The sequence below is a fragment of the Pollicipes pollicipes genome, unplaced genomic scaffold (assembly GCF_011947565.3).
Source record: "Pollicipes pollicipes isolate AB1234 unplaced genomic scaffold, Ppol_2.1 Scaffold_4219;HRSCAF=4965_pilon_pilon_pilon, whole genome shotgun sequence".
Taxonomy (NCBI): domain Eukaryota; kingdom Metazoa; phylum Arthropoda; class Thecostraca; order Pollicipedomorpha; family Pollicipedidae; genus Pollicipes; species Pollicipes pollicipes.
The window spans coordinates 25,200,589-25,226,531 of NW_023596448.1; the positions used below are offsets into that span (position 1 = coordinate 25,200,589).

General features: G+C 51.8%; 1 protein-coding gene across 1 annotated transcript in view; it reads right to left on the reverse strand.

The window, feature by feature from the left end:
- The window catches only part of LOC119096008 (sodium-independent sulfate anion transporter-like), a 39,395-nt gene extending 15,340 nt beyond the window's left edge, over positions 1 to 24,055 (reverse strand). Inside the window, 4 exon segments of the mRNA XM_037218878.1 lie at positions 4,393 to 4,404; positions 4,406 to 4,573; positions 5,002 to 5,090; positions 23,965 to 24,055. Of these exon segments, the coding sequence (XP_037074773.1) occupies positions 4,393 to 4,404; positions 4,406 to 4,573; positions 5,002 to 5,090; positions 23,965 to 24,028 (333 nt within the window). The 5' untranslated portion in view covers positions 24,029 to 24,055.
- Between the last annotated feature and the right edge of the window lie 1,888 nt (positions 24,056 to 25,943).

The window sequence follows — 25,943 nt, forward strand, 5'->3', positions numbered from 1 at the left end:
GCGGAGCGTCCGATCGCCCTCGACTAAAGAGCCGCGGCCGCTTCCGATCTCCCCGGGTCGCCTCTGGGTCACGGCCGAGGCGGGTGGGTGGCCCGCTCTACCGGCGCCCGTCACCCGCCGGCGACGGCGAGAGCGCGCCGCGTTCGCCGCGTCACTCCGGCACACACTCCCAAGCACGCGCACGCACACACTTCCCGACGGCGCGGGCGGCGGCGGCGGTCAGCCGACGCCGCAAGAGAGCGGAAACGCGCCGACGACGGCGCAGCGCCGCGCGCGGCGACCACTCAACACACACGCAGCCGCGGCGAGTCATCCCGCTTGACAGGCGCCGCCGCGGGTTCTCATGAGAAGGTCAGAGCCGTCACGCGCCGCTCGAGATGAGACGCCGACCGCGGCGGGACGCCCGCGCCACGGGGTGGCTTCGGGTGAAGCGAGACCGGGAGATGGCTTAGATGATGTGTGGGTGGAAGTGATCATGCGGATGTTCATTGGTTGTAGGCGCTTGCAGGGGAGGTTGGCCATTTATGGTGTTCAGCGTCCGTGCCAGTGGCGATTTACGATGTTTGCCTCGCACCAGGCAGACGCCACCCTCTGTCATGTGCTATTGCTCTGTCGTGCCGCTGTCCTCGCTCTTAACGCCGGAAGTAGTCATGTCCGTGAACGGAACGGCTGTTAGCATGCACCGGTATTTAAATCATCACTCCGGCGGTTTATACGGCTCCTTTGAATAAGCCAGTGACGTCACGGGTTCAACTCGCGTTGACCCCCGCCAGGTGGGCGCCTCTCGCGCCCTCGTCCAGGAGAGCGTGCCTCACAGGCCACCACTGCTACCCGGAAAATAGCGTGCTGCTGCAGGCCAGTAGCGTCATCAGGAGCTCAAATAAAGCTGCACCAGACTTACTGTCATTAAGCATCACTTCATGTCACTCCTGAGGAGTTGAACGAGGTCATGTGGGTTTAATGCGGACTTAGCTTGACTACGCTGAATTTGGGTCTGATTTCTACCTCCAGAACAACGCGTGTTATGATACTGGGGAAGTGGTATTGTGTATCCCTTCACGTATTAAGTCATGCGGCAGCGGTTGGACGTAAACCGAAGGGTGAAATCTTGTGTGTCTTTTACTTCGCTCCGTTATCTTGGGAACTCAACAAAGACCGGCAGAGGAGCAAACAGCTCGAGACAGCAGTTTACGGAAGGATTAAGACAATGTTTTAATGTTGACATAACCGTCCCGAACCTTGTCCTAGTCTAATGTCTCACTACGTACGTAACCTTCCGGCCAGATAATATTGTGGTCGTCGTGGGGAATAATTGAGTCCTGTGGAGACTCCAAGAGGCGCTACGAGGATTCTTCGTGCGGTCTTAGTTGATCCTTCGTGAAAACTAACACCTTGATGATTACACTTTTTCGAGACTTAGGTTGACCCCTAGATGTCAGAAAAGTTGCGACATTGATACTATAGATCAAATACGGCACAGCATCTCATACATGCAAAGTATTTAGCAAATTCATTCCTTGGCATCGCCGATCCTAGGTCAGCTCACCATTTCATAGAAAAGGATCTGCCTTGCACGATCCGCAAGCGCATTGGGCATGCCATCCCAACAATTTCGGCGTTGGAATTTGTCAAGATCAAGTGTTCTGTTGTGAGTGTTCTGATCAATTGATGACATATTTATCAACGATGTTCAACATGTCAGTGATCCAGGGCTTCTTCCCTAGTAGGTGGGCGGAGGCTAGCGTGGCGCTCGTCATTAACAAATATTTTTAGAAATCTCCCGCTTACTATCGTGCAGAGGCCCCGCCTCATTTGCTGTACAGAACCTTGAACTATCCAGAGCACTTTCCCGCCACATTTGACGCGCATTTACAGATAGTCACACGACTTTGTCGTGCACCAGTCGTGCGAAACAAATCTGACCGTTTTTCTTAAACGGCGTGGGAATCCACATGCAACGGCAATCACACCGCCGTCGTAAAAGCAGAGAAATCCGTAGTGTTCCCAAGCGCCACGCGCGAACTGCTCAATTTCAGCTGCAACATTCTCACCATATACAGAATAAAGCTCCGAAGAGGAGTCTTCTTGTCCGACAAACCGGAGACAGAGTCGCGGCGCACACATGGTAAATGTTCGGTGTGCAGGGTGTTTATGTCCTGAACGCCACAAGAAAGCCTTCTGCCCGTTTTGTTCTTCTCTCTGTTAAAAACCTGCGTGGTTAAGTTGAGAAGAACTGCTCTTTGCTGATGTCGTAAGCTGAACCGTAAATTGTCAAGAGAAGACAAGGAAAGATGCCGCCCGGCCGTAAAACGACTAAAAATGCCTTCAACTGTCAGCAGATTGGGAAATGTAACTGAATCCCGCAAAATTCACCTCCCCCACAACCTCTCTGTCACAATCAGATTCCGAACGTGTCATAAATTCGAAACATTACATTGCAGCGTCTAACCGCCATCAGAGAATGCGGAGTTTAGCTTGAAACCGACCACACCTTTGCAAACTGCATAAATTATGCAGTTTCAGAGGTGAACAGGGTGCTGGGTTTGATGCTCCGAACCCCCAAAACCGGTTTGCAGCTAAGCCGCAGGCAAAGATAACTGTAAACCAATTCAAACAGCTTGCTTTGAAGTCGCGCGCTCTGTACTAGATGGCGATTGTGTTATATGGGAAGGAACACAAAACGCGCAGTTTGATCGTTTCAGTAGGATTCGACATTTAGTTCCCATAAGTCCTCTTTCACAGACACACATTCCATTCCATTCCAAAGGTCCATCGCAACGCTTAGCTAACGCAAAATCGCGAACTTTTAAAGACGCCTTCCGAGCATACAGGTAATTACAGTATGATGAATTATTTGTGCACAAGGATTTTCTGGAAAAGTAAACCCACCCTTTTGGTTCCGACGCTTCCACCTGCATATCACACTCCAGTTTACGCGATCCGTCCAAATACACGTCTGCACGTGCCTTTTGCAGGAACGGACACAATCAAGCTCGGTTCCACGAAACATTGTTTTTTTCTGGTAACTTTGTCATTGATCTGTGATCAGCGATCGCGAAAGCAGATTGATGCCAGTGGTTTCCCAGTGCTTGAATTTCAGCTCCAGTTATCTTCAAGTACATTTGGGTATTGGTGCCCGCCATTCGCAACGCGCGAAAAGTGACGCGGTTTTGCTTCTTTACGTTCTGTAGTTACAAATGCTGGCTTCGTCGTCACCACGAGCAGGCAGTCGCATCGTTTTCGTCATTCTGGGTTGTATCTGTCAAACCCCAGGTCGGTGCACCATGCTAACATACACGTTAACTCATCAATATTCCACAACACTCGTCTTTCTATTTTCTCTATCAACCAGATAATCAAATGTTATAGAGAGAAAAACAATATATTATTGGATTAATGCGCTCTCCGACTAGACCTCTTTTTGTTGTCGTTTCGGGAATATTTGTACGAGATAAGGCAATAATATTTTCACCTATATGAAGTGTGGATATGGATATTTGAATGCCTTGTACAGCACTGTTCTTCATTACGCTTCTCCATGAAATGTTACGATTTTTCCCCTCAATAAAACGCAACTTAACTTTATTTCAATTGAAATGGCGTGCGTTTGCATACGTCGGAAGGCCAGGTGCATGATTTTGGCTACATAAGCGTCGCAAATGATAAGCTTGATCTGAGTCATACCATGCGCCACTGCCGGTAAACTTTAAGCAACCAGCATACTCTACAAGACTCCAACGATAGCTCCGCAGTCCCCCCCCCCCCCCCCCCCACTGCACAAAGCAACACAAGAAAATGTCCATTGCGGAGACCATCCGCAGATCAACTCATTTCACGGGCATGAGTAGGGGGGGGGGGGGGTCGCCACCACCGCCATGACCTCGCTCAACGTCAGCGTTGGTAGGGGGGGGGGGTCGCCACCACCGCCATGACCTCGCTCAACGTCAGCGTTGGTAGCGGTGGCAGGCGTGACGTCCCGCTGTTACGTAAGATCAGGTGACTGCTGTTGAGGCAGAAGTCAAGATCAAGCGATCATTTCTCAGGCGCCTGCCTTTTAAGAAACCACCGGCTGTGGCGTGCTCAGGTGCCTTTTCTCCTCTGACCTGCATTCATCGAAAACTCACTATGCAACGCAAAAAGAAGCGGGGTTTCATGCGGTACATTGGACCTGAATGACATATTCAAAAACACATACTGCTCAGATACTTAATGCTCTCTAACATTTCTGTGGTCCGATCCTCGTGTCCGAGCAACAAAAACTGGCGAGAGGGAGAGGGTTAGGCCCACCACCGAGGCACAAAACCTCACCCATAAATACGGATGAGACGTGATCGATACGGACGCCGGTTGGAACACGGCACCCAGCAGCACACAAAAAGCGCTCGCACTCACGTTGGCGGAGAGGACCCGCGAGACTGCCGTAGGCGATGCCCTGCGGGATCACGGTCAGGCCGACTGTGAGGCCGGCAATGGTGTCGCCAATCAGGTCAGACTTGGTGTACTTGGGCGCCCAGCTCAGGATCGGGAGCGTGCTCAGCAGCGTATCCTTGCTGAACACCTGGCGCGCTCGGCCCTGGCGGTCAAACGCTTCGGTGAGATCCAGAAATGCGACAGGCGACATTGCAGCAGAGCTAATGGCAGCGAGCATTCTCCCTTGGTTTCGGTGCGAACATTTTTCCGTGCATGTGCTCTGGAGAGCTGTTATAATTTCGTTGTAGATCGTACTAGAGAAGTGCCCTGCATGGACCGTTACATCCTTCAGTGGCATACAAGGCGGACCCCGACCGTCATCGTGCAGATAAATCTTTCAATATAAATGCGCTTGAAGTTCCACGCCCTTTCAAGGGGAGTGAGGTTCCATGAAACAGGCAACACCTGCTATCTGCAACAGCTCCGGTTGGCGGAGTTAACGGTGTTCTTAATTGAAGAACGAACCAGGATACGCATTCGTTGAACGCGTGCCGAGGGTGATTGCCACCGGCAAGTGTCGTGATGACTCACCGACGCCCACTCCCTGAGCTTCTGCAGATCGGAGGCGGAGCTGTCGTCCGAGCTGCTGTCCTCCTCATCCTGGTACGGCGTCACCGGAACTGCCGGACAACAGACGCGGCTGTCACTGGAGCCGTCGGACAACAGACGGGGCTGTCACTGCAGCCGTCGGACAACAGACGCGGCTGCCACTGCAGCCGTCGGACAACAGACGCGGCTGTCACTGGAGCCGTCGGACAACAGACGCGGCTGTCACTGCAGCCGTCGGACAACAGACGCGGCTGTCACTGCAGCCGTCGGACAACAGACGCGGCTGTCATTGCAGCCGTCGGACAACAGACGCGGCTGTCATTGCAGCCGTCGGACGACGGACACGGTTGTCACGGCGATAAACGGACGGTGGACACGGTTGTCTCTGCGCCCACTGGACAACAGACACGGCTGTCACTGCGATAAACGGACAACAGACACGGCTATCACTGTGATAAACGGACAACGGACACGGCTGTCATTGCAATAAACGGACAATAGACACGGTTGCCATTGCGGCCACTGGATAACAGACACGGCTGTTACTGCGATAAACGGATGAGGGACACGGTTGTCACTGCGACTACCGGACAACAGACGCAGCTGTCACTACGACCACAGGACAGCAGACTGCTGTCACTGCGATCACCGGGATATAGACACGCCTGTCACTGCGACCACTGGACAACAGGCGCAGCTGTCGCTGTAACCGCCAGGTAACGGACACAGCTGTCACTGCGACCAACGGACAACAGGCACGGCTGCCACTGCGACAAACGGATAACACACACGTCCGTCACTGCGACAGCCGAACAACAGACACGGCTGTCATTGCTACCACCGGACCAGGTGTGTCTGTGTCGCCGGAGCTGTCGGATGGCGGCTAGATGTCACTGACACTGCCTGATAGCGGACAGCACCACTGAAACTGCTGGGTAACGGACAGGCGTCTCCGGAACTACCGGATAGCGGACAAGCGTCACAGGATCTTCCGGACAAGCGTCGCAGGATCTTCCGGACAAGCGTCACAGGATCTTCCAGACAACTGAGGATACTCTCGTGATTGGTACTGCTGCACCACGACCGTAGCGGTCAGCAGACTAACGTGTATGGACCATAGCTACTGGACGCGGTGAAAACTAGGAGTCAAGACGGCTTTAAATGTGACGGCGTTGGCAGCGCATTGTGTGATGATTTGTCGTCGGTCTACAATGTTTATGAGCATGCTCTGAAGCTCTGTGGAGTTCAAAGCAAAATGATTTCGTGATGATGCAAGCTAGCGAACTTTCATCCAGTACATGATTGTAAGCGAGGTCAATCTTTCCAAGCGTTTAACGTAACCAAAACATAGCGTCGTATTGGCCTTTGTTTACGATCGGCATCCTTTGCTCTAATTCATCTACTCCCGTTTATGTTCCGGCACCGCCGTGCCGACACATCCCCGCAGCGCGACCGTCTCGGATCTCCAGCGTCGCCAGAATGAAACTGGACTTGTGTCGGAGGCTGTAGACGTCGTGTCTAGGTTCGCGGAACACCTCGGAGCTCATCGGGCATTCAGCCCACGCCGTGCTCCGACGTGAACATTTATCGCCGGACCACCGGCCGAACTGTGCCTGCGATCTAATCTCGGTCCCACAGGGTTGGCCGGCGCGCCGAACTGATGGCACGCGATGAGACAAATGCAAACAGATTGTGCGGCGGCTCGTCTTTCAAAATGCGAGTGGGGAGGGGCGGGGCACTGGTCAAGCAAGTGTCCTCAGGCTTTGTAAACAGACGTCCGACACGGTCCAGTTTGATCCCCATTGTTTGCATGCGGTTGCTGGGTAGAGCTGGGTTGATGAACCTTTCAAGGGAGGCTGTGGTATGCACTCCTAGTTCATACAGCATCGTAGTTATTGTTAGGACTCTCCTCCCGAGCATGGCATAATTCTCCAAAGTTGTGCCATTCACACTGGTCTGATGAAAGGCGAGCGTCACACAGTGGTGCTTCCCTCATGGCAGTGTTTTAGCACTACGACCGAAGACGAAACACAAACACGCCAATATCTCAGGTGCTCGCGATTTTTACGAGCTCGAAGCGCTACTCGTACTCAGCATTTGCAGTCGATCATGGTGAAATAGCGTAACCAGGTTCCACCTGGTAGGATCCTAATCCTAAGCCTAATCCTAATCCTCAGCCTGAAGCCTAATCTAATCGGAACAATGCTAAAACAACAAACGTGACCACAAAGACCGTCGAGCCAGCTGCACGGCGCCGTTACTGTCTCTAAATACACCCGTTCCGCATTCCTAAGCGGCCTCTTCTGCCTCCACCCGCCCGCAGCGCAGGCCGGCCGGCCTCGTCGCCGGGCAGCACCGAAGCTTGCTGTTGGGAAGCCCCAGACGTCCCGCTGCTTAAACAGGCCGCTGGGTGACGTGGCCGGCGGGGCCGCGCGCGCGCGGCCTTCTTGTGTTTACCTGCGTGGAGACGGGCCGCATTCCTGTGCGGTGGCGACAGGGGGTGGGTGTGGGCCCGCCCGATTTGGACCCGACGCTCCCCCGATCCGACCCGGGGGGGAGCCGGGCGGTGACCGGGACGATCGGAGGAAGACGGCACGAGGCGCGGGTTCCGGTCTCGGCCCGATGCGGTCGGCGATACGGCATGGGGGAAGGGCACGTGTCAGAGCGCAGTTCCGGATCGATTCGCTATCGGTGATCAGGGAAGTCGGCTGACATCCCGGGGCGGCGACGCAGGACGGCGGCTCCAGGTTAACGGATGAAGAGAGAGGCGTCCTGAGGAATGGCACTGGTCTGTCGGCTGGTATCCCGGGGTGGCGACTGAGGACGGCGACTCTAGGCTAGCGGGTGGAGAGAGAGGCGTCGGAAGGAATGGCACTGGTCCGTCGGCTGGTTTCCCGGAGCAGCGACGCAGGACGGCGGCTCCAGGTTAGCGGATGAAGAGGAGGCGTCGGGAGGAATAGCACCGGTCTGTCGGCTGATTTCGCCGGCGATAAGCGGCAGTGAAAGACTCGTGCCTCGCGTCCCGATGCTGTTGTCGCGTCCGATGCTAACGGTGATCAGGAAAGCTGGTCGACATCGCAAAACCATGGTGGTATTGAGAGAAGGAAGAGTACCGGTACTTTCAACAAACCGATTATATTTGTCATACTGTAATCCGAATGTAATCTGTAATATCATTCTAAGTAAATTGAAGTAATTATTTCGCATGCCACCATCTAAACCTCGAAAGTCTCGTGATATCTTGCAATCAACGGCAATGCCACACAGACGGCACCTAGGTCAGAGAGCGTGACCCCGATAATACCAGCTCACTGCATGCAAGGTACGTCTGGTCAGGCCCCTCGACCAGGTCAGCGTTGTCTCGTACTCCTGCTTCCGTCAGGCACGGCGACAGTTGTCGAGAGAGACACGCACGTGCGTGACCGTAGAAACTGGGGCATGCCTCACCGGAAGTGCAGGCAATTTCTGCCTTCGATTGGCCTTACAGTTTTCAGCATTAATAGGAAAGTGAAAGTGGCATCGGACAGTAACATGCTACGCCGGTCGCATGTACTGAAGTCCGGCAGCGACTCTGGCAGCTAGCTCGCAGTTGACCAGAGAACGTAAAAAAACGGCTGCGAGCTCCCCCGATTTCCAGCTCGGGTCTGCTTAAGGTCATCGGCTTTGTGTGTTTCACACGTCCAGTCATCTCAGATTGGTGAAAGGAGCGCTTACGTGCGCCTTCCGCAGCGCCAGGCACAGACTCAGCCGTTTCCGCACCGTCAGTTCCCGGAACGGGCCGATCCGCCGGGTGCAGTAGTTCGCGTGGGGCACGGAAGCTCCACCCCAACAGCACACACGCGCTGTGCGGACTGGCTATAAACGACGGCATAAATTGACACCTTCCGTTTCGTGCGCAGCTTGTTTTGTTCCGAGTGTACACGGAATACCACATCGCAGCACGGTAGCCCCCCCCCCCCCCCCCCAGTGTTTTGCCCCATCATCCCGGTCAGAAGCGATTATCTGTTTCGGTCGTAATGACGTGTGTACCTGCTTATCAGAACCAAGCCTGGAGGCTCCTTAGTCACTCTGCGAGCCAGGTAGAGCGGGAATGGATCCAGCTATGTCGAGAAGAGCCAAACAAGCCCGGTAATTGCTCCGTGCGGCCTCCCGGATGTCCGTCCTCCTGCGATCGTGTCCCTCCTCCTCTCGCCGTGCAGAGACGCGACGGTTACCTCCGGAGGGAGCAAGTCACCGCCAGGGAAAGTCTGCCACACACAGCCTGTCAGGGCCAAAACCCCGGACCGAGACAAGCGGCTGCCAAGACCTGGATGCGGCCGCTGCGGACACCGGTACCAGGACAGCCGAGAGCCTGGGTTTGGACGGCTCCTGTCATGGACGCGACCTAATCCACCGGCGGAGTCTTGAATCCAGGTCGAGATTCGGTATTGGATCCGGACTGACTTGGATATCAGATACGGACTGGCGCTTGGGATATGGGCAGGGGCTGCCACTGACGGCGATCTTGGGCCACCGCTCCCGGGAAAGTGGAGAGGAGCCGAACATCACCAAGAACACGGGGACCAGCGCTGATGAAGATCTGAACACATGCTGAACGGGCAGGGATCTGCAAAGGAACTAACAGCGGTACTTCCGGAAATGCGGACAGATGGTAAATCCGCAGGAAATTCGGATTGGAGATTAACGCCAGTAGAAATCAGGACAGAGAGTAAAACTCACTGCAAGGTGAACAAGGACCAGCGCTGCCAGACGGCCGAACTGAGCTCGGCGCTCCCGGCAATCTGGAGAGGAAAAGGAACGGCCGGAGCTAGCAGTCGGAGGCAGGCACAACATGGCACGACGTGGCTGGTTGGTCTGCTAGCAAGGCTCGTTTTATGGCTGCGCTCGCCACTCTCAGCGACGACTGTCTGCGGCTTTCGGGGCCATAAACGAGATAGGAAAAGATCAAAGTGCCGATAGGACGAGATGCTCAAAGTGCATGGGGTGCTGGCCATACCGGATCAGTGAGGGGGTTTATTGCTGAGTGCGCAGACTGAGCCGGGCTGTCAAGGGACGGGCCCGCGGTAAAACGAACGTCACAGACGCCAGTAAAATAGCTTGAGCGGAGAATGCGTAGTGAAATGTTGTCGAGGATTACTACGTGATGCTAGCTCGCGCAGGCACGTCGCGACGTTGGTTGGTCTTGCGCCTGATAACGCGCCCCATAATTGTGACTTTTCCGCTCGCATCGTCCGTTCCTGCTGTGAGAGTCCTTGAATTCTTGGTTCCACCCATCCAAGGCATTCTGCCCATGCCTGTGATGATTACTTGCAGCTCTACATTAAAATGTTTTCAGATTACGACGGATGCACGCCACCATGCTGCCTTCAGAAGCACACTTACGCGAGTTGTAGCATCACTACTGCGCGCAACAGTGCGTGACCACAAATGCGTGACCTATCACAATCTTGACGAATCCATCTTTGGCGGACTGGAATACAGATAAGGGTTCCAGAGAGATGCGATCCAATTCCTCCAACTCTGGGTTACGGCTCGTTGCGCAATATTTGATTTGGTGGCCAACGCCATCGATTTCACAGGACATCGTCATGACTGTAAAACATGCATACACATCAAGCGCTGCTGTCATACGCTGACTAAAGCAGAGATTCACGAGCCCGATAACGGTTGCGAAAATCGCAGTTTGAGCATTTGGTGTTAGGTCCAAGTGGTCATGTTTTCTCTGGGTGAGAGGCCACGCTGACATTGATTTCACCTGCAATCCTTGCAAGCTTGTGCGACTTGCAATGACGCTTTTTAACACTTGGCTCTATCGGAATCGAAGCCTTGCATTGCTGTCCAACTTGGACGACCTTCATGTCCATGCACTCTAAGCCGTAATGCAACTGGGCGCTTGACCCGGGGCATGAAACAGAGGCAAGGTCACACGGAAAGCGGAGCACCGAGCGAACGCCGCCGAACGGAACAGGCGGGCAGGAGGACAGAGGACAAGGAGACGGGAGGACAGGGAGACGGGAGGACAGAATGACGGGAACATAGGGAGACGGGGGAACGGGGAGACGGAAGGGTGGGGAGACGAAAAGACAGAGAGACGGGAGGACAGGGAGGCGGGAGGACAGGGAGACGGGAGGGCAGGGAGACGGGAGGACAGAGAGACGGGATGATAGGGAGACGCGAGGACAGGGTGACAGGAGGATAGGGAGACGGGAGGACAGGGAGACGGGAGGACAGGGAGACACGAGAACGAAGAGACGGGAGAACCGGGAAACGGGAGGACAGGAAGACAGGAAGTCAGAAAGACCGGAGGACAGTGAACAGAACAATGGACAGAAGGACAGGAAGACAGAACCCGCCAGCCAGGTCGGTGGAAGGGCAGGACAGGTTATCTGGTAGCAAGGTTATCAAAAAGTCAAGTGCCCATTGAGTGGCAATCTTACCCGACGTTGGCGAAAAAACAGGCATGGCATGGGGCCTGACATGCCCGATATTAGACTGGCCCGCATGTCAGTCTAACACTTGACACTTGACCTGTAGGTTCGCACCATGTTTGCCGAGAGCGTGACTCCTCAATTCGCTGCTGCTGTATCACAGATCTTCTGTTGGTTTTGTTGATAAGTCCCCGCACACTCGACGAAAGGGCGATGAGTCAAGTATTTTAAGAAGAGGGAGAAAGGCAGATGCAGTGTTACCTCTTCTCTCCAGTCAACGCCAAGGACACAATGCTGCATTGGCCGAGTTGTGAAGAATAGTCTAGCGTGAGGATTTGCCATAGACGGGGAAGAGTACAGCCTGAGTCGGCGTTTTGATGGGAAAAAAGCAGGCCGAAACCTACCGCCCCCCCCCCCCCCTCCCCCGCCGCCGCACCGCATCCTTTCACTAATCTGCGACCCGTGCGCCAGATTACAGTTGTTGAGCGTTGCCAACCCACGCCAAGACCACGGTAAGCCTCTCTTCACGTAATCTGTGTGCGGGGAGATAAGCGCGCAATGCTGTCAATGCTGACCAATTGGCTCCTACCGCAGTGCAAAGACTGTGTTTGCAGCAGCAATTTAGGCTGGATGAGGCCGTTTGGATTAAACCGCTTGGCAAATGATTCAAAGACGTTCTAGGTTAAACCAATTGTGCATTGCATTTTATTGCCCACACGATGAGCTTTCCAGCATCACCTTTTAAACACGCAACTTTATAGTTTTTGAAATTTATTGATTTAATCGCGAAACATTCAAAGGTACGTCGGTTTGAACGCTCCATGTGGTAGAGAACTTTGTGCTGCGTGGTTTTATGCAATATCCCAAAGGGCCGATTAATAAATTGTCTGCACCAAAGCTGCATTTTTTGCGCGAGACCGGGTGTCGAGAAAAAAGAACATTAAAAATCACCGAGGTATTCCTATACGTGGCCTAAATATAGGCATACATCTGCACACTATACATACATCTGCTACATACATCATCCTCCACATGGATTGTCATACACCTGACGTACAGGGCCTGGCACCCGGTATTTTTCGGTTCGTATTTTGTATGTCACTCTTGGCTCGCGACTCGCGAGTTAGTGAACTTCATGTAAAGTTCATAGGTGAGTTCACATAAGTTCACCTTCACTTCGAAACTAAGTTAGTTAAGCGAACTTTGAACGTCGTAGGTCTAGAGTAGGTGCCTTTTTGGAAGATGTGCGGAACAGTGGGCTGGTAAAAAAATGTATGTCTGCAGACTGAAAGCTGGAACAAATTTACGAAACATTACATTTCTGCGACCTAAAACCGCTCACCGCATGCTGACGTTCATGTCAAAACTGTATTGCAATTTCCGACGCATGGTTATCTGCGATGGAAGGTTTTAAGCCCCACGCAATTTGAGCACAAAGATGTAAACTATGTCTCGTAGCACAATAATGTTTTTGCAAAAATGAGATTGCAAGCGCGTCAACGTTTTTGCACACAAACAAAATATTTTAAAATTAACGTCCAGATTTGAAACAGCCTAGTTTTATTTTGCTACGATTTTTAAGTGCCAGTATGTATCTACGAAATCATGGCGCAAACATGTCCTTACAAATATTGCATCTTAAATTGGATATGCCGTACTTATGATATGCACCATATTACGTACATGCGGCAGGCATCGTGCGTATATTTCTGGGGATCAAGTACCCGGTGAATCGATTGCAAAACCGCTATCTATTTCACGATACTGAAAATTAAACGAAAGCGTGATTGAGTTGCGAGTATTGGGCGCTGCATTATTTACTGACAGCCACACTGTCACAGTAACGCACTGGTACGTAATCTCCGCTGGTTTTATTCTCCTGAGACCTTTCCTCATCCTCCGATTCAACCAGATGAAGGGACAGTTCCTTGCCTGCCGCAAAACAATGCATCGTTCAGGTCAACCCTCACCCGTAGCCACTTGTGGCATAGGCATGCGTCGCGCCCTGCAAATCCCACCGTCCGTCCGACGTCACACCCGAGCGATGGGACTCGAACTCGCACGTTGGAAACCTGAGTTCGATGCCCGGCGGATGCTAGTCCCAGAGCGCCATGTGTGGCACCCATCAGCGCCTCACCGACGCCACAAATGACTATCGCGAGAGCTTGCGCAGAGGTGTGCATCGCGTTTTCGAAAAAAGAAAGTAGCGCATGCGGCACGACCGGGGCTGCTCACCGTGATCGTCAGGCTTCATTTCACTCTGGAGCTGGCGGCGCCTGGCTGCTGGTGATCCGGGCACTTCGAGCGCCCTCAGCGAAGAGTGACCGCGGACGGGGCAGCCGGGTCCGATACAAGGCGCTCCGTCTCGGATAGCGTGTCTCCAAGTGCCACTCGAGCGCCCCAGGGAGCTACTCGCTCGTTGAGATAGGCGCACCCCGGGGCTCGATGTTTGCACTTGGGGGTGAAGTGGCGAGACGGGGTGCCGGTGTTCCGTGTCGCCACACGATTTCGGGCCGCGAGATTAGACGGAAGAAGTACAAGAGCCAAATAGCGTTTTGTTGGTTCGGAAACCGTCGTTAAGGTTGATTATGTTTGACGGTAACAATGATGATATCAATATACTGGTGATATGCATATACGCATGCACTTGATAAGAGGGCCGTAGCATACCACAGCACCCGATTTTTTTGAAAATAATGACATTCCTCGCATACTTGCGCGTCTCATTGGACATTTCAACGGCTATTATTCAATAGCCTCATGCTTTAGCTGCTGGCTGCTGATCCAGCGTACTGACAAGCCCGTCGCTTGCCATGCCTGTATCTTCTTGCATTGGTGTTTAACTGATCGTGATAGTGAAATCGTGGCTCGCACACTTACCCTTTCATCGCAGGGAGCATCAATGCCAAAGTTATTATCGCTATCGGGGATCGTGGTGTAATGGTGCCTACGTTCAGTTTCACTAAAACTGTATGACTCAAATACTAGGCAAAGAAAAGAGGCATAGGTCCATAGCGGCAATGGATGAGCAGAATAAGAGCCGCGGGATCATAAAACATGGCGTAGAAATGACAAGGGTTCTCCAAAATCTCCGCCCTGTAAAGGTTATGCCCTCAACCTTATTTGGCTATTTCAGCCATATTAGTTAAGGGGAATTTCTTATCAGTTCTTTACAGAGTCAATCTAACTGGTAAAAATCCAACGACTACCAGGTTTACGTTGGATCTTAGAAGGTTGCCTCTGCTTAAAAACATGTTGGAGTGTCTTAACAGCACCTCTAATATCCACTCTCATAAAGTGAAGCTTAAGTTTGCTACCTGTTAAATCGCACTCTGCAAGCTAGCGGTCTTAAATGACTTACGTGCGGCAATTGGCCCGCTGCATTGTTCATATGGGGCATTAAGTCCCGTTTGACTGATCTATTGACGGTTTATGTGCTCATGTCATTGCAACATCGAGGAACTGCGTAGGTGGTAGTTTTGTGAGCCCGTATCAAAGTCGACGCCGGTTGACCACGCTATTCCACGGCATGAGTTGAAATCCTGCGGCATCGTGCAATATTGCATAGACTGTTTTTGTAGCAATCAGCGTGCAAAATTGTGCCGCTGATGACCCTAATAACAACGTTTGCGCCGAAATAGCCCAACATATATATATATATATATATATATATATATATATATATATATATATATATATCTCTCTCTCTCTCTCTCTCTCTCTCTCTCTCTCTCTCTCTCTCTCTCTCTCTCTCTCTCTCTCTCTCTCTCTCTCTCTCTCTCTCTCTCTCTCTCTCTCTCTCTCTCTCTCTCTCTCTCTCTCTCTCTCTCTCTCTCTCTCTCTCTCTCTCTCTCTCTCTCTACTCTCATTATCGTACGAAGTTATTTGCAAAAGAACATTTTATCCGCGTGGACTTTTGACTGACATCACACGGCGGGCGTTGTTGCGGCAACGTCACGTGCGGTCACTTGACATGCCTGGCAGTCCGAGGCGGGCGCTTTTAAAGAGTAAAACCTACAAGCTCCGTGAACTGGAGGCTTTGAGGGATACCAATTTACAATTCTGCGTAACCAAGAACGTGCTTCAGCCTGACCTCTTGGTTTGAAGCACCTATTCAGTTCTGCGACGGTCCTCGCGGTGTCAAGTGCCTGAGACTTCCACTAATATCAAACAGGTCAGGCTTCCGAAGCGACGCCCAGGCTCATTTTCCTATGTACACTTTCTGCCTGTTCGCTCCGTCAATGTCACGCCGACGGCGGTGTGAAGCGCGTGTGCGGTCAGTAGATATCAGTGGACTCTCGCGGCCAACGAGGCGATCTGGGTCATCTGTATTTGTCGACACCCTTGACAAAGGGGCAGCCGATGGCTTAGAGCCACGTGCTTGGTGTGAGCGTAGGCGCATCTGCGTCATCTGTGTGGCTGGCCTGGGAGCCGCATGAGGAGCGCCATTGAGCTCCACCAACTAAGAGGGCCACTCACTGATAGCGGCGTCTTTTTTACCACGTCTGAGGAGGCCAATTTTGGGTCATTGTGTCGGGCCCATTTTGGGTCATTGTGGCTGTTGCATGCCGAGTGCAGATGTGCTCGACACACCCTTACGTGAGCAAGGGGATGGAATTAGGTTGATCAGGTCATTCGTATGGCTTTGCATAAGTTCGTCAGAGTAAGGCAGCTCTCCCTCTCTCTCTAAAGCTGCGACGTCGACTGGAATGAGCTCCAATGTTTGCAGACTGTTTTGTATGCATTCAAATAGCCGCGGATATCTTGCTGAAAAGAATACGGTGCCTAGCTTTTGTTCGATACAAAAACAGCGGTCATTTGTTTTTCCTGCTCAGGAAAACACTTGCTGGGCTACAAGCATACGACCACTGGCCTTCTGCACTACCCGGCTGGGGGGCGGCTTCACTTAAAGGTAGAGACTGCAGGATACACTGGTGCACATTTTGCCCATCTAATATCAGCCATGTCCACCTGTCTGATATATCAAACCGCCTGCCATATCCGTTCGTCTCAGCCACCTGGCCGTCAGGTACATCAGTCCTCCCCTCCCCTGCTATGTGGAATCGCCCTAGTGTGTTCGCCCGCCTGCTGTCCTCCCTTCTGCGACATCCTTCCGACTATGATGTCTTCGGTCTTTAATAAGCACCTGCTTTAACCGTGCTCCGCATTTGCTGTAGTCGTCCGCATACCAAACCAAGCTCACCAATCAAATGCGTTCATATGGTCGGTAGCCCCACTCAAATGCGCTCACATGCGAACTATATCCGCTCACATGCTACATCTACCGCCATCTGCAGCTATCCGCCCAATGACACCCAGCCTGACGCCCCCCCCCCCCCCCCCCCCGCTTATGGCGCCCGCCCGTCTGCGAAGTCCACCGCCTGCTGCATTCCTCTACCCGCTGTGTCCTCCCACCAGCCCGTTGCGCCCGTGCACCCCGCGAGGTGGCCTCGATGTCGACGCGCCCCTAAACACCAAACACCACCGCCAACCGACCGCTTGTCCGCCCCCAGCGCCGCTGCAACACGCGGTCGGGAGCGGCGCACCGGAGGAGGGGGTCCGGACGCGCCTCACATTCTTGGCCGAGCCGCCGCCCGACCGGCCTTGCGTTCGTCTCGGCGAGGCCGCGGAGCCCTGTTTGCGTCTGGACTGGCCTCTCGCTTCCGCTGAGGAGGCAGGCGTCGGCGCCCGGACAGGATGTCGCTCCGGGGGTTCGAGAGGCGTTGGTGGAGGGTGACGTTCTCGCCTTCAGTGGTGGGTGCGAAAGTGTGCGCCCTTTAGTTGTCACTGTTTCGAGATGCAAGCGAGCGACTCGGAGACAAGCTGGGCTTCCTTCGATGCATGAGCAAGTGAGCATGTGAAGTTTGTTTAGCGAGAGAACGGCCTTTCTCCGGCAGAAATCCAACCAGTCAGTACGTATGATCTGAACCCACCATACAAGTCAGGGTCAGGGACGAGATAGGCGGACATCGAGAAGGAATGCGCCATGGAGGACAGATCAACAGGAGGTCAACGCGAGCAATGTAGCCCTCACGTCTGGTTCCTCAAACCTGTCATCGATGCACATTGCCCATTCGGTCAGTCTTCAGGTACACACCCGACTGCCAGATATTGGCCTGTGGCATGGCCGGGAAAGGCAGCCAGCAACCTTGACCGCCGCCATGGGTAAGCCAGCTGGGATGGGGTCGGAACACTCCCTGCGTCCTTTGCCGACTTTTTGGCGATGAACCAATTTGCTGCCGGTTTCTAGGCGGATACTATATCGGAAAGCGTGACTGTGTGTCGTCAGTTACTCGGAGCGCGGAAGAGGCTGAATCGGTAGTACTGTCAGACCTCTGTATGTGGTGGCTTTCACATTCCCGACAGGATTGGGCCCCCACAACACCCTAATCGCCTGCCTTAAATTTTGTTTGTCTTTTATCTGTACTTGCATCTCAATTCGCGTCACCTTCAATACTCATGTGTCCTTGTTATTGTTATTTTTCCTCAGGGCTTCGCGGGAAACGTGCGAGACATTTCCTACTGATCGCGTAGCCATGCCGCACAGTTTGCAGCCTACCAGCATGAAACAATGCAATAACATGAGATCAAACCGGACGCAGGTACGCCTTTCCGGCCCCTGATAACGCAATCGCGGCGAGAGTACTCCGCCGCGGCGCCGCGGCTCGAGTGTCGCGGCGTGGTGCGGGGAGTGGCCAGCGAGGTCGACTGGGGCACAGCACGACGCGCGCCGAGCCCGGCGGCCAGCCTCCGTTTCCGACAGGAAATGTAAACCCGCATCCCAGGAGGCGCACCGTGACCTCGCGGACGCGCCAAGAGTCATGGCGCGCCACCGTCCCCGTTCGGGGAAACATCACGCATCTACTTGTGGACACTTGGGTGGCGGGGTCAGGGCCAGGAGGGTCTGGCGCTGTGTGGAAGCTCCGAGCAATCCAAACTTCGCTTATGACTGTCAAATCCGCGTCCGGAGGATTTGATAGTCGTTCCATTTCAGCTTATGTCAAACGTTTGGCTGAGTTCAACCCTCTGGATGCCGCTCAAGGCTCATGATGAAGATGACAACAAAGCGTCAGCGGCTTGACCTGATCAGCTTTTTCGAAGTCATGCCAACAGAGCTTTAATTGAATCATAATATCCTTGAATGAAGCAGAAATGCAGGTTTTTTTGACATCCAAGCGCACATTTAGGAATGTCATTGCTGGAGTATTGGTTGGCCTTTAGTCTGCCAACGCCTGACTATTTTGATAACCAAGGTGCATACCCTGCACTCTAAAGTGCCCTCCAGCCATAAAGCGTATTTAAATTTGAACACTTTTAGAATGCAACGGGCTGCCCCTTGATGACAAATGGTGCTCGGAGTGGTCAGCGCAGTCACTGTGGACTGGGAGAGAGAGAGAGGGGAACGCCACCGACTAGGGGCTACTGTCTAGGGGCCAGGGGCCCTGAGTGGCCGGAGGGCCACTGGGCAGGTAAGCGGGCCTATGTGCGGCCAGAGCGGTCCTGACCGCACAGAGGGCCTGGAGCGCACAGTGTTCTGGGCGACCAGAGTCCGCGAGTAATCCCGAGTCCCGCTGAGTGTCCAGAAGGGACTTTTGAAAGACCTGTGGCGCTCTGAGCAGCTGAACTCCCCTTTGGAGACCAGAGTGTCTGTAGCAACCAGGAAGGGTTCAGTTAACGGACCAGAGGAGCAGGGTGGCTAGGTGGAGCTGTTTACACAAGCAGAAATGAGGATAATACTGCCTGAAATTTATTTCCGCAAAACAATTCTTTTTCTAGCTGCTGTGATTCAGTATGACCATTTTCATGCGCGCTGCACGCGACAGAAAAGCCTCCCATATGGTTTGTGGGCTCCTGAAATCCTGCCATTTTGGATAGCTCCCGAACCCCCATATCTCATATTTGTGGGAGCCCGGAAAGTCTAGAGCACCGACCCTCACCGGCCCTCCAGCTATGCCCTCAGCTAAATCAATTTCACGATAACAAACTCTCGCGCCTGTTATCGCTGCTCTCGTCCCCCGACACATAACGCGCGCGCTTCTTCTTTTTAGGTCAAATGTGATAGATGGTCAATGATACACAGGATGTGTGACCTGACCTTCGATCGGTCCTATGCCAAGGTATTGAGCACAATTCAAACTACTATGTTTCAGTCCGTTCTTTGCAGCGAACTCTGCAACCGGTCGCCTTCTACGGGCTATAGAATTAAGTATGACGTCGGCCAACTTGTGTGACGTCACTTCACCCTGCGGACCAATGAGAATGTCCATCTGGACTTGACCGCCCGCTGTCCGTCTGCGTCAGATACCGCAGCTGCATGGGTGCAACCACCGTAGGAGCGGGGTGGGGGGAGGGGAGGGGGTGGGAACAGCCTCCCAAATGTCCCTCCATGCTACATCCCCCAATTTTTATAAAAATCGGATTTACTCCCTCTGCTTTTGCGCGTAGACTACAAACTTCTAACTGTTTTTTTCTGCATTTTAAGTGACTTTTTCAGGTCAGATTGTCCCATAGTTTCCAGTTTAACCCCTCCCATCCTTATTCGTCTTCCAAGCCCAGAAAAGTGTTCACATCCATGAGCTGCAAACTATTTGCAAGACGACTAGATTGCTATAGACGGTGGTAGGCGATAACTTGATAATGATCTGACGAGAAACACGTGGCTTAGCAATTCTAACATAGAAATAATAATAGCTGGAGGATTGTGTGATCATAAACATAAACAAAGCATCACTAACTGTTAACTGAATCATAGTTTATAGAAATAGAGGAACAACAGTCAGAGTTTACAGAGTTCAACAGAGTTTGAACAAATTGAAATTAAATATAAATAAACTAATTACGAAAACCAGGTTAAAGTAAAGGCCAAGAAGCTACTGTCGCATGAAAAGCGTATTGATGAAAGCCGGCCTGGTGCTATGCAGTCAGCTGCTGCAGGCAGCGCGTAACACCCTTTCGTAAGCGCGCACGACCCGCAACCAGTCTGTCCGAAACAACTGATGTCCACGGAATCTGCCGCGGCAAGGGGACTGAAACACAGCAGCGCGAGCATGGCTTTGGATTTAATCTGACTGAGGCAGCACTTTCGTGTCAATATAGGCTGATCCAAAGCCCAGCCGGCGCTTGCCCAAGCTCAGGTCACATCCACGAACTACGGTGTTTTTCATGCACGTTATCATGAATGACGTTGCCTGAAAAACCCTGACACTTTCACTTGTAGATAACTGGGACGGGTTTGGACGCACTGGACATGGATATCGTATTAGCTCCCAGCTGAGACTAAGTGTTCCATACGTCAGACAGCGCAGTCCATAGAGGCGCAGCTGCTGTCCGCAATCGCTGATGCCACATACAAGAGCAGCGGGTGTTCAGGCGCTCAAATCACAAATTTCAACAGCGAACGACTAATCGTTTGGAGTGGACGTGAAAAAGGAATTCCTCATCCTTTCACCACACTGGTGACGTGTATTGCATCTGTAGTTGTGTGGCCGCGGAGTTTTGCTGCTGATGACTTTCAGCGATTCGGTTGTCATTGGTGGTGCCACAGGCGTTGTTCTTTGCATATCGTCGAAAACGTTCGTGCATGCTGGGTTCATATTTACAGCCGCCAAGGGCACGTGACCGTGCGGCCGCCCTCGTGTATTCGCTCCTCGTGAACGCATCGCGATGAGCGAGAGTCAGCTCCCGAATTCAGCAGTCGCAGCGTAATGGGTGCTTGCGCTCATGCCGATTGTTTCGTGGCAGGCTAACTGGATATTGGGATTACACAATATCGAGGAGCCCAGCGCAACGCCACGGAGAAGCTAACTGTGACCAGTGGGATTGAACGTGACGCGGGGTGACACATCAGGCAAAGGTGGCTGATGGCTGTCCGACGCAGCAAGGCTGAATGACAAACGCGCGAGGGGCACATCTTCTCGGCTCGGGTTCTTGGTCGGGCTGTGACGGCAAGGGGATGGGTGCTATCTGCCCACATGGCTCCCACCAACAGCGCTTAGTGGCAGGGGTGTAGTCTCGCAAAATGAGTTGAGGCAGAGGGCTGGCCTGTGAAAAGCGACGGAAACTGCCCCAAAATGCACTAATAAACGGGCTTTTCCCCAGATTTAGCACACCTTCTTCTCAGAGTTGGAGAGGGTTGGAGCCAAAGTTGGGCGCCGCTGGAGCACCCTCCCCACCAAAAAATAAAATATGCCGTCTATGCAGTGGTGTGCGCTGTCCCAGCAAGGCACGAACTGTTTTGACCAGCATCGTAGCTTTTCGCCGTGCTTTGTCCGCAAGTTGCATAAACGTCGTATTGCGGTGTGTGGAATTTGAGCAGCTGTGCCAAGTTTCTGCTCTGTTCTTGGAAATTCTCTTCGCGCTGGATACCGTTGACTTGTCACAAGCAAGGCCCAACACAGTCATCAGCTGCAGGGCTCTGCAAGACAGATCCGAATCGACCGGACTCGAAAACAATGCTCCAAGCACATGACGACCGCGCCTATAAGAAAGAGTGGGGAGAGTTGTATCATTTTTTATACTAGGCTTGCTAATACCATAATTATCGTTGATAGGACTAAAATTGTTGTATGCTCAGGCAGCAACAGCCTTGGGCTGCATATATATTAGTAAGATTTTGGAGAGCACGTCTTCGTTGTGAGATAAATGACTTCAGGATGCACCGCTTTCAAATAATACAACCAGCTTTAACTTGGGTGAATGATATCGAGCGGTGAGGCAAAATGTATTGATGTGTTTTTGCCAGCGAGCAGGCAGCATCGTAAGCGAGCTGAACGCGTTACGATAAGTGAACAAATTACGCTCACATTTCCGATGTCATAATTCGTTGTGATTAAGACATTACAGATTCTTGCCTTCTTTAATCGGCCAGTGTTTGTTTTACAGCTACTACCACGTCGGCTTTAGTTGCGCAGGTAAGAAAGATGCACATTGGTACTGTAAATACCGTGTATAGAGGACAAAGGTCATGACAATCATGCCCGTCCATCATTTACAGCACATCAGCCAATGGCATCGCTGTCAGTAGATTGCATCACTGACACAACGTGCCCCACGTACAGCTGATACAACACGTACCGGCCGAAATCTTGCAAGAAAGCTCGCTACACTCCGAAATGCTTGGCTAGCAGATGCCAAACGTTCTGCAGCATGTGCGGCACATGCACGACCTCGCGATTTGGTGAGGCATTCAGACTAGCTTAGCTATGCCGTGAGACTTTAAATTCGCGTTTCCACCGATCGCTTGAGTTTCCAACAATATGGAAAAATCATTTATTGCGTTCACCCCAAGACGCGTGAACGAATGCTGCCGGAAGTACAGTGAGGGACGGAGGACGCTGTTGTGCGCCAGCTGAGTGACTCAAGACTGTCCGTGGTGGCGTAAATTTAGAGTAAGTTGCCCAGATGCTATTTTAACGTGGTACAATTCTCTCCATTGTACCCTGCTACGTATTTCCTTATCGACACATATTTCACTATATTTTTCGGCATCTGGCAGCACTTGAAACGCACCCTGACGCATAGCAAAGCAGTAGAACGCACAATAATGTCTATGTGCATTCTTGTTCGGAGGATATTTTCCTTTGTAAGCCGCCGTGACGACGCATTTGCTCATCGAACATCTTACAAGGATTATGCGAACGAGGAAAAAGGTATATAAAACAATAGAGATAGCCTTATTCCTCGGATAAAAATCAGGAGAATGGGGATATGGATGGCCTTTTCTCCGAGGAATAAGACTAGCACCACTGTCTTATCATGTGAATAATGTTCCGCCCGCAAATGCACTGAACAACTTACGAGGGAAAAGGCGTTACAACTTAACCACTTTGATTCTAGAGTACTTAAGTGTAATGCCGTATGATGACGTTTCTTTGGGACCACAGGATTGCGTCGTGATTCGAAACGGGATTTGCTTTGATAAATAAGCTGTACGAGCCTGAGCAGTTCTAGGTCGTGAAACTTTTTGCCGGAACGTGTCGGATAAACACTTGCAAGTTGCTACCCAAAGACATATTTGAACTGTGAACAGCTTTCAAAAGGTGGAACACGAACTCTTACACTGTTGTAAGAATAGAGCGGTTGCATTTGGGCTAAGAGCTTCAGGCATATTCGTACAGGAACATATGAGATATTGGACAGAATAACGGAAGGTAAGGACATCAGAATCTTAAGCACTGAACTATGTAGCGTGCATACTTTCAGCGACATAAGATATTGAGGCAATTGCCCTCGATTAGAAAGGTAATGAAGAGATTCCCCTTCCATTCATTTGCGTTACTCTCATCGTCTTGTATCCCTGATGAGCGCCCTATACCGTTGACGAAGATCTATAGCCTATGCCTATCATCACAACGTCGCGTTGCTCTTTACGACTTAGGATGTTAATTAAAGGCATTGCGTGTCCATAGGTCTGTTTTACGTCTATTTTCTTTATTCGTATCGTAAAGCCGTCAATTTGTCCCGTCGCAGCAGATACTTCCGCATCACCGTTTCGTCCCGAAGTCGCCGCAGTACTCACATGCGTGCAGGTCAATGTCGGCAGGCAGACCCCCGTCAGCGTGGGAGAGGTTCTGAGGCGGCATGGCGTCTGCTCCTGTTCCACTGCTCTTCCACCGTCTTCCACTGCACACTGAACGCCGACCGGCACTTTTATTCGGGTCGCCCGCCGTGCGTGACGTCAGAGATGTGACGTCACCACAGCGGCGCGTGCTGCCCATACCGGCCGGGGCATTGGGCCAGCGTTAGCTGTATCGGTAAGAGGGCGAGGCTTCCTCTGAAAACGCGGATGCTATTTGTCCGGCATACGCGGGGTTAGAAGCCGCCGGCCTGCGCAGCCTGGCTACCGAATGTTATTATTCTGGTATCTGGGTGCTTATGGTTCTTGCACCCTAATACATTTGTCTCTGAATGTCTAGAAACATTGAAATGTTAGCTTTGTCTCTTCTGCCAGCGCACTTATTCCCGCCAGACAGTTATTAAGGTGTCTTCCTCTTCGATTTTTTTGCGATGGCGTCGAGCACGCTGTGAACATGTTCGAAACCAATTGATCGCTTCGGCTGATCCAAACTGTAAAAGACACATAAATTGTGTAGCTCCAGTAAACTTGTTTGCTGCGCGGCAGGCCACTGATGACGACATACCTAAGCGGAAAATCTCCATTCTTAGGGCTACCCAATGAGACCGAAAAGACTGATCGAAATGCTGTCACGTGGCAGATGCATCGTTTATACTTGTATTAGCGCTAGCTGAACACTGCGTCAGGTTCAGCTAGACGGGAAAATGTGGACTGTGTTGCTCTGAGATACCCCTCAGTACATCTCATTGTGCTTGCCTTGGCGCGTGATGCAATCCTCGCGCATGCGTATTGTGCGTAACGAATGATGTTAGAACACCACGCCATTAGACATGTGCTATGGTGTGTCTGTGCGTGTGTGTGCGTTGTGGCTCTTAATTCGACCCGCGTGAAAAAGTCACTTAGGCTTTTCATCGTGAGTGTCAGCTCATTGCATGTTTTTCAGGTCTGTATTTCAAAGGGCAGTTCACAGAACGTCCGCGTCGTGGCATTTGCACAGTGGGCAGTAACTTAATTGCGTACCACGTGAGCGTGGCCCGAATATCACGTTAACTCTAGGATAAATATCCAATCATATAGTATGTATCCTGAATGATATGTATCACATATGATATGGCTCCTATAGGACGTATCACGATCATGCTGTCCCAGAAGATAAGCTTCATATTAAATAAACTTCCCGTACTTTTGTGATTCGCAACGCAGCTATCGTCAAGTTTGGTTCCAAATCATCACACGCGAACAAGAAGCAAGCTTCACACGCGCTCGGGTGGGGGTCAAATTGCCCCCCCCCCCGAAGGTTTTTCCAGAATGGTTTCCGAACAGCGGGTAGTAGTCACGCCCAATATTGCATAGCTGTAGACAATTAAATAGCGGATCGCTTAGAATAAAAAATTGTGATGTTCCTTGTAAGGTCGCTGACCTATGGCAGGTCAATGTCAGGCCTTGGTTTCAGCGATTGCAATATCCAGGGAATCCTTTAATCTGATCCAAGAACGGAGTGTTAGACAAAGCCATACATATCTGAAATGCTTTCCTAGGCAACACAACAGTTGAATGAGCAAATTAAGTTGACCTAGGGTTAGACATAAAGGTCACAATAAGGTTAAACCAGCCTCTTTCATTACTCTTGGGTTTGTTGTATGGTATAGTTTCTGGTGCTCATTTCGAGTTTATTGATAGCAGGAACCGCATTATACATCGTCCACCGACTTCTTAGAAGTCAGAATAGGTCATTAACTTAAAATGACCCGGGTCAAAATTTTGTTTTAGGAACATACTACCTATCGTAATCTTTGTCTCTTAGTCAAATGCAAAACTCACAGCAATCTTGCATGATTTTGGTCACCTTGGCCTTCAAAAGGTCAAGAAAGTCGCCGACCTTTAATGAGAATGTGACCTTTTGTTTAGAAACGGTTATTTAT